Source organism: Benincasa hispida, chromosome 11 (genome assembly GCF_027475165.1).
Source record: "Benincasa hispida cultivar pf3 chromosome 11, pf3_genome.v1.1, whole genome shotgun sequence".
Classification (NCBI taxonomy): Eukaryota; Viridiplantae; Streptophyta; class Magnoliopsida; order Cucurbitales; family Cucurbitaceae; genus Benincasa; species Benincasa hispida.
In genome coordinates, this window is record NC_143488.1 from 48,193,591 (window position 1) to 48,211,440 (window position 17,850).

At 32.4% G+C, this 17,850-nt stretch overlaps 1 protein-coding gene and 1 pseudogene across 2 annotated transcripts; one reads left to right on the plus strand and one right to left on the minus strand.

Annotated features, from left to right (window-relative positions):
* Positions 1–1,507: 1,507 nt before the first annotated feature.
* On the plus strand, positions 1,508–2,613 carry LOC120091839 (zinc finger A20 and AN1 domain-containing stress-associated protein 5 pseudogene; annotated as a pseudogene). Its single transcript, XR_016524753.1, has one exon. The product of XR_016524753.1 is annotated as a zinc finger A20 and AN1 domain-containing stress-associated protein 5 pseudogene (transcript).
* Positions 2,614–11,777: 9,164 nt separating this feature from the next.
* LOC150032698 (uncharacterized) lies at positions 11,778–12,395 on the minus strand. The gene is made up of 2 exons (XM_090306991.1): positions 12,183–12,395; positions 11,778–11,951 (listed from the first exon to the last, which is right to left on the minus strand). Exons 1-2 carry the CDS (start codon positions 12,393–12,395, stop codon positions 11,778–11,780), a joined length of 387 nt encoding a protein of 128 aa, XP_090163117.1.
* Between the last annotated feature and the right edge of the window lie 5,455 nt (positions 12,396–17,850).

Below are 17,850 nucleotides of genomic sequence, written 5' to 3' on the forward strand. Positions count from 1 at the left end.
AATTTATTAAGCAATGTTCATATTTACGTTTTCTTTTATCTTTTTATTTAAAGAATTATTAAGTAAAATAGAATGGAATATACTCAATGAATTATAATATAAATACGTGATATGAAATTAATAGAAAATTAAAAAATGATGAATAGTAGATTTTATGTCTTGACTGAAATATAAATGTATGATCGGTAAGTATTAAAACTCATGCCAACGTGTAAAGAAAGTAAAAAATTAACCAAGAAAAATAATTGGTCAATCTTAGCGTGGTCAATTAAATAAGAGCAATATTTGATTATATTCATGTTACAACTATCTTCATGGGACTAATTCAATCACATTGGAAGAAATAAATTTAAAATATTAAAAAAGAGAGAGAGAAATTTGTTGACGTGGAAAATTATGCTTGAATTGTTAGGTAAGTTACACAAAGATGGTGCAACCTTGAATGCACAAAATATTTTTAATTAAGTAATGCATTCAAGTTCCATTTGGGATTGATGAAACTTTTAAAATAATTGTTAACAATTATGTTTTTTTTTTTTTTGTAATATTTACTTTAATATGAAGCATATAAGTGTTTAGTAAACTTCAATTTTATATTTGAACAAGTTGGTTACACGTCCATTGGGGATTGTTTTTGAAATTATAAAAAGCTATTTTAGGAGACGCTGTTTGGTAAAACAACTTAAATTTTTGCAAAATTTTAGTTCGTTCAAATTCTTATAACAATTATTTTATAAAAAAATATTTCATAAATTCTTTTAATTGAACAAAATGGTTGAGATTTAAATCATATATATTTTCAATTAATTATATAACTAAATTGCACTAATTCATAACTAATTTACCAAACACCATAATTTAGTTTTTCTAATTTAAAATTAAGATTTATCAAACATTATTTTACTTCTATAAACTACAACAATTCCAAATAAAGACTACAATGTGTTTGGTAAACAAATATTAAATTACCGTGTTTAGACATGATAACTAAAATAAACTTAATATTATTTTTCGTATAATTATAAATAATTGTTTGATATATATATATATATAATTTAATTTAATTTTAATTGATAAATTAAAAAAATGATTTTATTAAATATTATATTTACTTTTAGGAGAATCTAGATTTAAAAAATGGTTTCATGAAGGTGTGATTTAAAAGTGATTTGAGTAGATTTTTACCAAACAAAAAAAAGTGGCTAAGATTTTACTATAATCAAGTATCTATTTCTCAAAATCAATCCCAAAGGAAACTTAATTATCATTTCACAATTTCATAGTTTATTCCATTTAATTTTTTCGAATTAGAAAATAAATAAATATTTATATTTATATTATTTTAAAAAAGGTTCCGGACGAACAATGATGGAAACTAAAATTTCTGTAGACGAACTACCTATTGACTCAGACGAGCCAATGAGCATTGTAAGGCGGTTAACATAAATAATCATGTGGCTAAAGTAAGCGGGCCCACGGAAATAAAAATAGAAAGGACCACAGGCAATAATTTTCCTTTTTTTTTTTTTTTAACGAAGGGCTGCAACGTCAGAGCTAATCCAGGACCATCAGAGGGATAGGAAAGTAAATAGAGAAAGAAGAGAAGGGTATTTATGTCAAAGAGGAAAAAAAGGAGAAATTGTTTGATGCGCGTGTGTATGAGGCCCATATTCTATCGCCCTTCACGACCCCTTTTTCCATCCCTTCATATTACCGCTCCTCGCTTCTTCCTCCTTCGACAAATCCCAAAATTCATTTCTGAATTTTTTGGTTTTCTTCTCAATTCTTTGTTGTTGTTGTTGTTGTTGTTGTTGATTTTGTTGTAAATCTTGAATCCGATCGGAGATATGGCTCAGAGGACCGAGAAGGAGGAGACGGAGTTGAAGGTACCGGAGACCATCACGTTGTGCGTCAACAACTGCGGATTCACCGGTAATCCGACCACCAATAACATGTGCCAGAAGTGCTTTAACGCCACGACGGCCACAGCAACTACCACCGCTACGTCGTCTTCGAATAATGGAATATCCGCGTCTCGGAAATTGTCCGGTGAGAAAAGTTCGAGATCTAGATCTCGATCACCTGTACTAATGGATTCCGTTCGTGACAGTAGCAGGAATATGTCCGTGGATCGGTTCAAATCTGAGGAATCTGCCAAGCGTCAGGTCAATCGATGCTCCGGATGCAGAAAGAGAGTCGGATTGACCGGATTCCGGTGCCGATGTGGAGAGCTGTTCTGCGCTGAGCACCGGTACTCCGATCGCCATGACTGCAGCTTCGATTACAAGGCCGCCGGTCGTGATGCGATAGCAAGGGAAAATCCAGTCGTCAAAGCGCCGAAGATCGTTAGAGTCTGATTTGTATAAAAAAAAAAGTCGAAAAAGAAGGAAAAAAAAGCGAGGATAGAACAATCATATTTGATCTGATATGTCAAATTTAAGATCGTGGACTCGAAAGAAAAAAAGAAATTTCTACGGAATTTGAAGGTTATAAAATCCTGCAGTCTCTCCCTCGGAGATTACAGATCTATTGAGAGGGAGCGAGGAATTTGTGGTCGAATATCATGATCATCGTGTTTGATTGATAATTATGAATTATCTCTTTTATTTTTAATTTTTCGATTTATATTTCTGCTTCAATCCATACTTCTTCTTCTTCCCCCTCCTTTCTGGTTTCTGGAAACAAAAATTAGAACATTATTTGTAAGTTTCTCTTCAATATTCAATCGATTTCGTGTTCTTCTCTTTCTCTGAATCGTTCTAGATGGCAGATTTTGTAAATTCGATCGAAATTTCTGGGCCGATGGACTTTTCGTTAATTTCCCGGGTGGTTGGGAACTAGGAAATGCAAAAACCATGGGCCCGGCGATAATATCGTGCGATAAATTGACGAAGTACGAGATGATTAAAACGCGAGAACGACAAGCGAGATACCGTGATTATAATTGGCAATCGGAAGGGCGAATGAAAAGACGCCACGTGTAGGTTTGGACAGATTGTACAGAGCAGTTTGTGATACCGATGGGCCGGTGAAACAATTCTTTTTTTGCGTAAAGAGGGGAAAGAGCGGTGGGATGAATTACACGTGTACGAAGGTTGATGAAAAGGAAGATCGGACGGCTGTGGTGGGATGGAAGTACGTGGTGGCGCGTGGACAGTCTGGCAGTATTGTAAGGGATAAATTGGAAAAAGGGATATTATGTGAAATGAAAAAAGGCTGTCAACAAATACAATTTGTCTACCACATTATTCTTTTTTCTCTCCCGTTTTTATATGAAAAAATAATAATTTATTCAACATCAAATACTAAATGTTATCTTATTTTTAAATTTTGATTAAAATACCATTTTTACTTCAATTTTAGTTCATATATTTTCAACGATCTAAATTTAGTTTCTCTATTTTTAATTAATCTTAAATTTAAACTTTACCAAAATTGAATAAATAATAAAAACAATTTTGTTGTAAGAAAATAGAATGCGTATAGTTTCAAATTTATGATAAAAATGCTAATAGATAAAAAAAAAAAGTTTTTAGAAAAATAACAATTACTAGTTGTAGGAAATAAAATTTAGATATATTGAAATGAAAGTACAAAAATTAAATTTTAGAATTTTATTAGAAATATTATTGTAATAATTATGTTTAATAGATTTATTAATTATTTTATAGGTAGAATATGCTAGATCTATCATACATCAGTTGAAAGTTTAATGTCTTTTTTCTTTTTTTTGACATTTTTATAGTCAATAAAGTGAACAAAAATAGAAGCTGAGAGACAATTTACACACAATATTATGAAAATTTAGGCCGGTTTATAACTCTTTTGTTTTTAGTTTTTAGTTTTTGAAACCTATGCTGATTTCTTTTCAATCTTTCAATTATAATTTGTATGTTTGTTAAAAGAAATACTTAAACTTTTATAATTTCTAAAAAAATATTTTTTAAAAAAATAAAAAAGTTAATTTTAGTTTTTGAAAATAATGGTAAAAGATGGATAACAAAACATAAATTTTAGTTTTTGAAAATAATGGTAGAAGATGGATAACAAAACATAAAAACTAAGAGTGGAAATAGTATTTATAATTATAAACTTAATTTTGAAAACCAAAATTTTAAATACTTATCCAATAGGACCTTAGAGATCAAAATTGCTATTTTTCCAATATTGGAATTATAAATATCTGTAGATGTTAGAGTTGTAAAATAGGAATGACTTATTTACTTCATTTGCTTCATAATTAAATTTATTTGATTTTATGTTTATTGAACGTTTTTTTTGTCAGTATAACATATTGGAAGATATCTAGATATGAAGATGTGAAACCTCCGACTACAAAAAAGGAGACCCTTACAACTCACGTCAACAAACTTAGCATATTGATTTGAAGAGTGTTGGGTGGAATAAATATTGAGGGTGGATTTGAAGTTCTACGGATTAAACAAATTTTCTAATAAAATAATTTTAGTCCATGAAGTTAGAGATAGATTTAATTTGGTTGCTTGAGTTAGGCAAATAAACCTTGAAAAATTAGTTTCATTTTTCTTAATTTCCTTTCATATTTTAAAAACCAATTTAAAGACCATCCTTGTTCATTCATTTTTTACTACTATATTTTACTTTAAAAAATTCTTGATTTCTTTAATTAAAAGAATATACAATATATTATTACATAGGTCTTTTGTTTTGTCTTTTAAAAGGAATAATTTCTTTTTGTAATGCAACTTACCCAACAAAGAAAAATAAAAAGAAAAGGAGGGGAGATGAAGTTGCAATTTACATTAAATTTTCACCAAATGTATTCACATCAATCTTTCTTTATTTCTTTAATTTTTGTTTTCCCTTTTTAAATTTTTGGAATTGTGGTGGAAAATGGTTCCAAAGTTCATCCTTCCTTTTAAAAATTGTTATTTTTACAACTTGAAAAAGAAAAAGAAAAAGAAAAAGAAAAAGAAAAAGAAAATAGGGAGAGAGAAAAAGAAAAAGGAAAGGGATTTGTTTGGTAAGAGTTGGTTTTAGAAGCCACAAATGAAATGTGGTATAGGTGGATGTTGGGTACTTTTCTTTTTATCAGGTGGATGGCTAATTGCTGAGAGAACAATATACTTTCAAGTGCTTAAAAATAAAAAATAAAAATAAAAATAAAAATTGATGTGAAATGTGGGCCCAAATAGTGCCACTTGTACTCTTTGTAGGGACCATAATAAAATAGAGAGGCATGGGATGCCATCTCTATCCTTTTTTTTTTCTTTTTTCTTTTTATTTTTTGGGAAATCTCTTTTTTCCATCCCATTATCTTTTTGTACATTCATATATGAAATCAAACTTAGGTGGGTACCACAATTTTTGTTATTAATCTTCCTTTTAAAACTTTAGTCATACACTACTAAACTTTGGGTTTTAATTAAACTCCTAAATTTTAATAAGTGATTTGATTTTCAAGGAAAATCTGTACTAAGAATCTAAATTGATTCACTCGTCATAGTTCTTTAGTACAACAATTGTATGGATGGAGAATTAAACTTTCGACCTCTTAAAACGAAGTGCATGTCAATATAATTGAACCAAGTTTACTTTTGTTATTGACAACCGTTTAAGAGTTTAATCGATTCATGTCACGTACTTCTCAAAAAGAAATTACATGTCGCATACAATAATTTTTCAAATGGAACATAACAAAAGCTACAAATTGATACAATTACGAAAATTTTAAGTTTAAATTGATACAATTGTTGATTCAAAATTTTAATTGATACATTCCAAAATTTAAGGATATAAATCAATATTTTCTAAACTATATATGCTTACCTATTTTGGATACATCATAGGATGCACAACTCTAACCAAATAGGAAAAATTAAAAATATATATATATTTTTAATATGTTTAAAAACTTAAAAAGCATATATATTTTTTAACATGTTTTTTATGTTACAAATTCTCTCTAGGAAATGGAGTAAACACTATTAAAAATAGGTGTAGTCCAAGATACATTAAATATTTGAGAATTTTTAAAAGATATAAAAAATGTCAAACTATTTACAGAAATAGTAAAAAAAAAAAAAAACACCAATGAACACTTATAGTTCTATCAACATCTATCAATGATAGATTTGTATCAGTTTCTATATGTTACATTTCTATCAGTTTCTATTATTGATAGACACTGATGAACTTCTATCAATTTCTATTACTGATAGACACTTATAGACTTCTATTAGCTTCTATCATTGTTAAACTTTTATCCGTTTATATCATTGATAGACTTCTATCAGCGTTTATCTCTAACAATGTCTATCGCAATTATAATTAAATTTTGTTATTTTTGTAATTTTAAAAAAAAAAATTCTATTTTTGAAAATTCTCTTTAAATATTTTTATTTTTCAAAAGTTGCCTAATTTTCAGGACTGCACCAATTTTCAACTTAAACATAATATATAATTCTATTTTTATAACAAACGTTTTGGAGTCCCGTGTACACAACTTTCATCCTCCTTTCACTTTAATTCTTTGAACTTTTTATTAACATTTACATAGAAATTTGTTTTTGTCATTCTCATGAATTTTCTAAAAAAAAATTATTGGACAAAAATTCCATCTCTTAATTCATTTTCATATTGAGTAATTTTGGTGTATTGGTAAATATGTTTGGATGTGATTTTAAAACGGACAACATTATTCTTATACGTGTATTTAATCATTCAAAATCAAATTTGATGGTACGAAAATTATATTAAAATAAAATATTAAATTAAATTAAATTATTAGAAATATATTCGAGAGTGAATTTAAAAATAATTCTAATCATGATAAAATTGAAAATGGATGAAACAAAAAATAGGGTTTAAAATTTTATTGGGAGTAAAAGTAGTGCTTAAATTTGAAAAATTGACACGTTAGTAATGGATACTAATGGGATGTGCATTGCAATGAGAGAAATTTGAAACAAAACTAATGCTTAGTAAATAATAAATATAATGCAAAAACTCATTACCTTATTTATTTATTAGGGGATTTTTAAAAATAGAAAAGTAAGGAAAAATATCTATACAAATAGTAAAATTTAATTACCTCTTCCTCCTCTATTTATAATTTTGTTGGTAGTTCAAACATGTTAATTAGTTATTCTTCAATTATAAAATAGTTCAAAAATGTTAATTAGAATGACCACAATAGACAATGGAAGGTCAAATTATAGACCAAGTGATAGTAGTTTTTGATAGTTTTATTGCTAGTTCCAAAATAGTAATTAATGTGTTGTAAACGGGAAGACCCTCAGACGACGAATAGAACAACTGTAAACGGTCAGGAAACGGCGAGCGGACAAAGAACGAAACCTGTAAAACAAAAACTTGTTATAGGCTGAGTCGCAGACCATACTCTCTTTAAGATGTTTCGCGACTCTACCCAAATGTGCAAGCAGGTCAGAAATGCTGCCACGTCGTCCCCTAGATAAAACAACCTGACCGGAACACACACCCTTCTGATTGAATGCTTGGAAACCAGAAGCGGAGAGAAGAAAGAAAGGAGAATGATGGGAATGGAAGGAATAATTCTGAACTATTGAAGGATGCGCCTTTTATAGGCAAGAAGATGCGCGCGCGGAAGACATACCCACCTGCCCATCATTCGATCGGACGTCCATCGAACCCACATTGGTCTATCTCCTTACTCCCTCCAAAACATGGGTACTCCTTGGGACTTAAATCCATAACCCAAGGTTGAAGTACAAAAGGGAGACTTCCTTTTCAAAATTCTCCAATGTGGGATTCTCCAACCAAAGGTTGGTTCCCTCTTATTTTTTTAAAAAATAAAATTTCACCCAACAATTCCGCACTTGAAAATTTATACATAAGAGAGAAAAAAAGTTTTTCATCGAGTAGTTTTAGTCTATACAACATCGTGCATAAGCAAATGTATCTTACGACTTGAACCTTTACGTAGTGTAAATGATTCAGAATATACTAGAGTAACCCTTGGTTTTGAACTCTATCTCTAACAGCATCTCACACAGAGTGTTATTAGGGTGTAGTTCGAAAGCCCGTGCTTTAGGGCCTAGCACGTGTATCCAGTTTAGTGAATGCTCTAGAGATTTTGCCTAAAAAACTCCATGGAAAGTGGCCCCCACTTCCACATTCACATAGGTGAGTCTATCAAGAGTACTCTTGTAGCTAGGTACTCCACTTGTCATCAAGTATAGATCTCATTAAGAACTGAGTTCAACCTTTCTTATACTTCAGGATATCATGCTTAGACTCTAAGTTATAGGAATGGAACTCTGTGTTTGGTTTAGCATGATTCACTATATATCACTTGTGATCAGTTATTACCCGTTGAATCTTTTTTTGAGATCTCCAGTCTACAGGTTGGGTTTTCCTTACAGTGATTCATCTTTCTATAGGCATGAGTCCCATCCTTAGTTTCTGAAAACCTTCTCTATGGTCAGTCCTTTCGTCAAAGAATCTGCCAAATTTTCATCAGTCCGTATATGATCCACTCTAACTGCACCAGTAGTGAGAAACTCTCTAATGGTATTGTGCTTACTACGTATTTATCGACTCTTTCCGTTGTAGTAACGGTTCTGAACTTTTGCGATTGTTGCAGTACTATCGCAATGGATCAATATGGTTGATACCGGTTTTTCTCATAAGGGAATCTCTGATAGCAGAATTTTAAGCCAATCTGCTTCTTCACTAGTTGTCACTAGTGCTATCATTTCTGACTCCATCGTAGATTGGGCTAAAATAGTTTGTTTCTTGGACTTCCAAGAGATAGCTCCGCCTGTTACGTTAAAGATATAGCCACTTGTAGCCTTTGAATCATCCGAAAGAGAATTCCAGTCAGCATCCCTGAACCCGTCCAGGACAGTGAAAAACTTCTGATAATGTAATCCTAGGTTTTAAGTTTTCTTCAAGTACCTCAAAACCCTTTCTATAGCATTCCAATGCTCTTTACTAAGTCTGCTTGTAAACTAATCCTACAACATAAGTTATGTCAGACCTAGTGCAGTCAACAACGTATCTAAGACTTCCTATGAAGCTTGCATACTTAGATTGATTAACACTGTCACCGGTGTTCTTAAACAACTTAACACTAGGGTCATAAGAAGTACAAGTTGGTTTATATTCAAAGTAATTATATTTCTTTAGAATCTTTTCTACATAGTGAGATTGATCCAAAGAAATTTACTTTTCAGACCTAGTCACTTTTATACCTAAGATTACACTAGCTTCTCCTAAGTCTTTCATGTCGAAGTTTTCACTCAATATTAGTTTTACATCATTTATGATGTGCAAGTTCGACCCAAAGATAAACAAGTCATCTACATATAGACACATGATAGTGCAAAGATTATTTTCAAACTGATAGTAGATGCATTTGTCACTTTCATTAGCCTTGAAATCTTTAAATAGGATTAGGTCATCAATTTTTTCATGTCATTGCTTAGAAGCTTGTTTCAATCCATAGAGAGATTTGTCTAATTTACACACCTTATTTTCTTGACCATGGAGTAGAAAACCCTCAGGATGTTCCATGTAAATCTCTTCTTCAAGTTCACCATTTAGGAAGGTGGTCTTTACATCCATCTGATGTACTACGAGGTTATAAACGGTAGCGAGAGAAAACAGAACACGAATTGAGGTAATTCTAGTGACAGGGGAAAAGGTGTCAAAGAAATCTACGTTTTCTCTTTGTCTAAAGCCCTTTTCCACTAACCTAGTTTTAAACTTGTCGACAGTTCCATCAGGTCTAAATTTCTTCCTTAAGATCCACTTGTACCATATTTCCATGCAACTTGGGGGTAGATCTACTAAGTGCCAAGTCCTATTTGATTCAAGTAAGTCCATCTCATCATTTATGGCTTCTTGCCATAAGTTCGCGTCTACTGAGGACAAGGCAACTTTTAGATTTTTAGTGTAATGACCCGACCCCCTAGGACTCAAGCTAGGTCGTTACTAAATACATGCATGCATGGAACTTAAAATGACACATTTTTATGGTAAAATAAATGCTAATTAAATAAGGTAAGTTCAAAAGCCCTTCATTAAATTCAAATATTAAAAACAACAATAGGGTACCAATAAATCATAAATATTAATAAATAAGTCTGAAAACAACTCTTAATAATAAGTTTCAAACATCAAAACTGAAATTTAAGCAAAATATGAAAAGAAATCTAAATCTCATGAGCGGAAGCATAAAACTGGTCCCCAGTGGCTCGTTCATGGATTCCTCTTCTCATTCGCCGGTGCGTCTCTACCTTTACTTGAAACATAAACATGAAAAATGGTGAGTATAAAATACTCAGTAAGTAACCCCACTATTAGGGTCAGGCTAGACATCTATATCCTTTAGATGCCTACCACTGATGGAAACATATAAACTTCTCTAGTCCTCATGAGACACATACATACATGAAAAAACTGATTTCTGCCCTACTGTAGTTAAGTATGCCCACTATCTCTAGTAAGTCCCGTAGGACCCACAACCTCTAGTGAATCCCGAAGGAAATACAACCTCTGGTAAATCCCGAAAGAAACACAACCCCTGGTGAATCTCGAAAGAAACACAACCCCTGGTGAATCCCGAAGGAAATACAACCCCTGGTGAATTCTGAAGGAAACACAACCTCTGGTGAATCCCGAAGGAAAACACAACCTCTGGTGAATCCCGAAGGAAACACAACCTCTGGTGGGCATCTAACTAATCAGTAAGGACATTATCACGATCTCAACATCACAAGTATCATAACATGGTTCTATAATATAAATATACATCTCGTCATCCTAGTCCCATAACATACATATACATATCATCATCCTCAGATCAAATATACGCATCTAGTCTTTTAAATCCTCATATCAGTAAGGCATACATAAACATTAAACCATCATCAAATCATCAGTAAATCATAACTACATTGCCTGGCACGTGGGCAGTTCCAATAGTAAGATTACTTACCTCGATACTAGATTCAGATATTGATCCAAGTGACAATCTTCAATAATCAATCTTTGAATTCAATTCCCCAACGAAGCCTAAGCAACAACCACCCTCAAGATTCCAATCTCCAAAATCTTCCTTCAATCAGACCTTACTTCCAACTTTTAATCCTTTTCTCCCTTAAAATTTTCAATTCACAAAGAATTTAACTCACTCACTTCCACAATGAAATTAATTCTTGACATTAATTTTCAATTAAATTTGTGTGACATTAAAAGTCTAATTTCCATAACTTCCCTCCAATTAAACCATTAAATTGAAACACCCCTTCCTTCTAAAATAAAACTAATTATTGACATTAATTTCAAATTTAATTTGTGTGACATTAAAAATCCAATTTCCATAACTTCCCTCCGATTAAACCATTAAATTGAAACACCCCTTCCTTCCAAAATAAAATTAATTCTTTTGACATTAATTTCAAATTAAATTTGTGTGACATAACCCCCCTCCAAAGTAAAATTAATTCTTGACATTAATTTCAAATTAAATTTGTGTGGCATAGCCCCCTTCCAAAATGTAATTAATTCTTGACATTAATTTCAAATTAAATTTGTGTGACATAAAGTCCAATTCCCACAATTTCTCTATGATTAAACAATTAAATTGAAACATCCCTTTCTCAATAATTGAATCTCAGTAATCCAATTAAATTTCCAAAATTAAAAAATAATCTCGAATATTACAAAATATTGAAATTACATTACGAACAAAATTTCGGAATGTCACATTCTTCCCTCCTTAAAATACTTTCCTCCTCGAAAGTTCATTCCTAAAAAAGCTCCGGGTATTGGGCCCTCATCTCATCCTCTCGCTCCCGGGTAGCCTCCTTGAACTGGTGATTCCGCCACAGGACTTTCACAAATGCAACCTCCCTACGGCGCAATGTCTTTACCTCTCTGGCGAAAATCTCTACAAGTTTCTCCTCGTAGCTCAAGTTATCATTCTACTACAATGGCTCAAAGTCAACTATATGGAACAGATCTGTCACATACTTTCTCAGCATCGAAACATGTAAGACATTATGAACTGAAGAAAGTGATGGAGGTAATGCCAATCGGTAAGCTACGAGACCATTTCACTCTAAGACCTCGAAAGGTCCAATGAACCTCGGGCTCAACTTCCCTTTCCTTCCAAACCTCAAAACAGCCTTCATAGGTCCCACCTTTTAGAACACTTTATCACCAGTCTCAAATTCCAGGTCCTTACATCTCACGTCGGCGTAGCTTTTCTGTCTGCTCTGAGCTGTTTGCATATGAGCCCTGATCTTCTGTATTGCCCTATTTGCCGTCTTCACTAACTCAAGTCCTAGTAACTTCCATTCACCAACCTCATCCCAACATGTAGAAGACCTACAACATTTCTCATATAAGGCCTCCAATGGCGACATGCTAATACTAGTATGGTGTCTAATAATATAAGCAAACTTCATGAGATGCAAATGAGAGTCCCAACTCCTCGAAAACTCCACTCACAAGCACATAACATATTCTCCATTTTTTGGTTCAAATGCTTTATTTGACCATCAGTCTGTGGGTGGAAAGCTATAATAAATTATGACTGAGTATCCAACACCTTCTAGGAGACTCTTCCAAAAAAAAAAATGGATGTAAAACGTGGGTCACCGTTTGACACAACTGAAACTAGTATCAAAAGAGGTGTGTCAATCCCCTTCCATATATAACTATGAAACTTAATATGCCAAAAACCAACAATACTTTAACACGTTCAAGTTGAGAACTAAGAAAATTGTCGTGAGCATAAGGAAGTCTTACCCACTAAAAACATATATCTAAGCTTACCATTCTATCTCAGGGAAAAATTCATATGTGAAGTGGAGAAATTGGTCATGCTATATAATGTGTCATCTGAAGATATGTACTAGAAAAAATCTGGTCAGCTGAAAACTGCTTCTACTCTAGAAGCACCGACTATAATGTCTTTCTTAGGGTCTACATGTATCAGAATAACTCTGTCTAATTAAGTCTCACATTCACGAGAAACTTATCATGAGGCTTTATACTGTCATGGGCTATAAAACTTGCTTAAGTCAATCCTCATATTATTCTTTAGCCTTAAAACAGTCACATATCATTACTTAGACCCTGCTGCAGATGAGTCTAAAATTCCCTCTAAAAATGAGGTTTTAAAATCCCTGGATGTTAAAGCATCAGTCAATTGATAACACATTTCCATAACCTCATAATAACCGTAATTGATCCTTGAAGTTAGTTTTTACGATCAAACCTTATTGATTCATAAGTTATAGCTTGAATTACTCGTACTTCCTAGAGGTAGTTAACTCATTGCCAATGCAAGGAAAAACATACTATCTTGTACTGCTCCAAACCCACCTATAACAACTTCTTGTTATCAACTCAACTTTATCCTTTATGCCAGTGGTGATATTGGAAGATCCAATTTACTTACTTTTGTGCATATACCACTTTTGTCTACCTCGAGTTGGATTAATTTTCCTTTTCAACCAAATTGATGGTCTTGCTAGTTCATGTTTCAAACTTGCACCCTACGTTAAAATCCCTTAAATCTTACTAATGCCCTCAATGGTTTACCTCTTAACTAATGGAGCCTCAACATACCATGTCAATAGTTCTTGAACATTTACTGTTAAAATCCCTTAAATCTTACTAATGCCCTCAATGGTTTACCTCTTAACTAATGGAGCCTCAACATACCATGTCAATAGTTCTTGAACATTTACTATTTCTAGTAACTCCATTTTAGCTTATCCCTTCTCAACTTTTTATTTCGGTAACAGATTCTTGTGTTAAAACAAACTTCCATACCGATCACCTATATAAGCTATCTTTCCATCCAACTCATATTCTCCTAAAGTTCCACATGATAATGAGATATTTTTCTTTTACACCAAAACAAATTCCTTGTAACCCCTCATATCATGCCTCCAAACTATACTTAACTAGGAGTTTTGAACACATTAAATTCCTTTCTCTTTCCAAAAGAGTAAACTTTCTTGGATACTTTTTTTTTTCATTTTCCAAGTGGAACATAATCTCTTTACTAAAGTATATTATACTTAACTACTCCATAAGTCTTATCTCTCTCACTAAGAATTTTCATCTTGTAAAATTCTCCTTTGCCAATTTTCATGCTTTTAAACTCCAAAAGACTTTCGTTTGTTCAAATTTGTCCAACTTTGATCTCCTCATCACAATAAGGCTATGGATTTAATTAATCTAGGTACTCTAAAATAATCCTTCAACCCAAACAAATAACATTTTACTTTAACCCCTTTAAGTTTAAACTCATGTCCAACTATTTTGGCTTCCTTTAATGACAACAACTTAGCTAGATATTTCAAAAGAATCCTTCATATCACTACACATACTTTACATAGTCCATCAAGTCGTAGTATTACCAAAGTGATTATGACTTATTAATCATTTTCAAAATTCCTCTAAAATGTTTGGTTTTAATATCTCAAAACCTTTAATAAATCCATAGTCTCTTCTTTTTCTCCTTCTTATCCATAAAACAACTTTTAACCTTATCCTTGATTATGTGGCCTGTGAAGGAATTTATTTATACTAACACCAATTTCACTACTCAACAAAAAAACATAACACTATCCTTAATGAATTCTTATCTAGACAATTTTATTCCTTGGCTGAAAATTTTAAATACCTTTATTCTTAAATTGTCATAATTCTACATAGTTTCATCAACTTTTAATATCTCTAAACTGAGATATATATTTGTTTTTTTCTAACAGAGTTTCCATGAGATAAATTAGTGTCAAGTGACCTCATAAATTTCATTTTTTTCTCCTTTTGTAGCGTTGTACCTGAATAATTTGCTTATAATAACTTTTAATGAGTCATTGATCTAGCATTAGAATATAACTAGTGCATTTAAGCTAAACAAATATTTTAACGCACAACTACCATAAAACTTTTAATTGATAAGACATACCTGACGATGAGGAAGAATCCGTTCATAGGGCCATAGGGACAATCTGTACTTACATAGTAAGTCAGTCTACAGAACCCAAAACATGGGCTCTTATACCAACTGTAACGGCCTGACCCCCTAGGACTCAAGCGAGGTCGTTACTAAATACGTGCATGCATGAAACTTAAAACGACACCTTTTTATGGTGAAATAAATGCTAAATAAATAAGGTAAGTTCAAAAGTCATTCATTAAATTCAAATATTAAAAAAAGGAATAGGGTACCCATAAATCATAAATGTTAATAAATAAGTCTGAAAACAACTCTTAATAGTGAGTTTCAAACATCAAAACTGAAAGTTAAGCAAAACATGAAAAGAAATCTAAATCTCATGAGCGGAAGCATAAAACTGGTCCCCAGTGGCTCGTTCATGGATTCCTCTTGTCATTCGCCGGTGTGTCCCTGCCCTTACTTGAAACATAAACATGAGAAAGGGTGAGTATAAAATACTCAGTAAGTAACCCCACTACTAGGGTCAGGCTAGGCATCTATGTCCTCTAGATGCCTACCTCTGGTGGAAACATATAAACTTCTTTAGTCCTCATGGGACACATACATACATGAAAAAAAACTGATTTTTTCCCTACTGTAGTTAAGTATGCCCACTATCTCTAGTAAGTCCCGTAGGACCCACAACCTCTAGTGAATCCCGAAGGAAACACAACCTCTAGTAAATCCCGAAAGAAACACAACCCCTGGTGAATCTCGAAAGAAACACAACCCCTGGTGAATCCCGAAGGAAATACAACCCCTGGTGAATTCTGAAGGAAACACAACCTCTGGTGAATCCCGAAGGAAAACATAACCTTTGGTGAATCCCGAAGGAAACACAACCTCTGGGGGGCATCTAACTAATCAGTAAGGACATTATCACGATCTCAACATCACAAGTATCATAACATGGTTCTATAACATAAATATACATCTCGTCGTCCTAGTCCCAAAACATACATATACATCTCATCATCCTCAGATCAAATATGCGCATCTAGTCTTTTAAATCCTCATATCAGCAAGGCATACATAAACATTAAACCATCATCAAATCATCAGTAAATCATAACTACATTGCCTGACACATGGGCAGTTCCAATAGTAAGATTACTTACCTCGATACTAGATTCAGATATTGATCTAAGTGGCAGTCTTCAATAATCAATTTTTTAATTCAATTCCAACGAAGCCTGAGCAACAACCACCCTCAAGATTCCAATCTCCAAAATCTTCCTTCAATCAGACCTGCTTCCAACTTTTAATCCTTTTCTCCCTTAAAATTTTCAATTCACAAAGAATTTAACTCACTCACTTCCACAATGAAATTAATTCTTGACATTAATTTCAAATTAAATTTGTGTGACATTAAAAGTCAAATTTCATAACTTCCCTCCAACCATTAAATTGAAACACCCCTTCCTTCCAAAATAAAATTAATTCTTGATATTAATTTCAAATTAAATTTGTGTGACATAACCCCCCTCCAAAGTAAAATTAATTCTTGACATTAATTTCAAATTAAATTTGTGTGACATAGCCCCCTTCCAAAATGTAATTAATTCTTGACATTAATTTCAAATTAAATTTGTGTGACATAGCCCCCTTCCAAAATGTAATTAATTCTTGACATTAATTTCAAATTAAATTTGTGTGACATAGCCCCCTTCCAAAATGTAATTAATTCTTGACATTAATTTCAAATTAAATTTGTGTGACATAGCCCCCTTCCAAAATGTAATTAATTCTTGACATTAATTTCAAATTAAATTTGTGTGACATAGCCCCCTTCCAAAATGTAATTAATTCTTGACATTAATTTCAAATTAAATTTGTGTGACATAAAGTCCAATTCCCACAACTTCCCTATGATTAAACAATTAAATTGAAACATCCCTTTCTCAATAATTGAATCTCAGTAATCCAATTAAATTTCCAAAATTAAAAAATAATCTCGAATAATACAAAATATTGAAATTACATTACGAACAAAATTTCGGGATGTCACATTTAGGATCTTCTTCTACATTATATGTCTGGAAGTCATCCCCGAAATCCTTGGCGGTTCTAGTTCTTTTGCTTCTTCTAGGTTATGGGCCAGTTTCCTCTATAGAGGTAGGATTTCTAACTAGAATTAGACCATTGGATCCCAAGCTCCCACGATTCCTTGATTTAAAAGGAAATCTATCCTGAAAGAAGTCGACATCATTTGACTCAATGATCACTTGATTTACTAGATCATAGAACCTATAGGCTTTACTATTTAAGGTATAACCTATAAAGACACACTCATAAGCTCTACTAACTAGCTTTCTCCTTTTCGGGTCTGGAATCCTTACAAAGGCTAGACAACCCCATGTTCTAAAATAAGACAAGTTTGATTTCTTATTCTTGAGAATTTCGTAAAGTGAAGTTGTTTTTTTTACTTTGGGATTTTATTTAGGACATAACACACAGTAAAGATGATTTCACCCCACCAATAAGACGCAGCTCCTGAACTAAGTAAAATAGCAACTACTAAATCAACTAAAGTTATATTTTTCCTTTCGGCTTTTCCGTTCATTTCAAGAGAGTAAGGTGCGGTCTTTTCGTGTATTATTCCATGTGAGTTAAAAAACTCATTAAAGTTGTCCGAGTCGTACTCAGTTCGTCTATCACTACGAAGTCTTTTAATCTTTCTATCAAACATATTCTCTACTTCAGAAACAAATAACTTGAAGGCATAAAAAGCATCACTATTGTTTTTCAACAAATATACAAAAGTAAAATTAGAACAGTCATCAAGAAAAGTAACGAAATATATTTTACTGTTCCTATGCCATCAAATTCACATAAATCAAAATGAATCAAATGTAGAGGTT

What these genes read in the sequence shown, in the direction of transcription:
- LOC150032698 (XM_090306991.1), bottom strand. Translation starts at nt 12,395, where the DNA reads ATGTCGCCATTGGAGGCCTTATATGAGAAATGTTGTAGGTCTTCTACA. An exon ending in AATTTGAGACTGGTGATAAA is followed by an intron (nt 11,952 to 12,182) that starts GTGTTCTAAAAG and finishes CCATTGTAGTAG; the next exon opens with AATGATAACTTGAGCTACGA.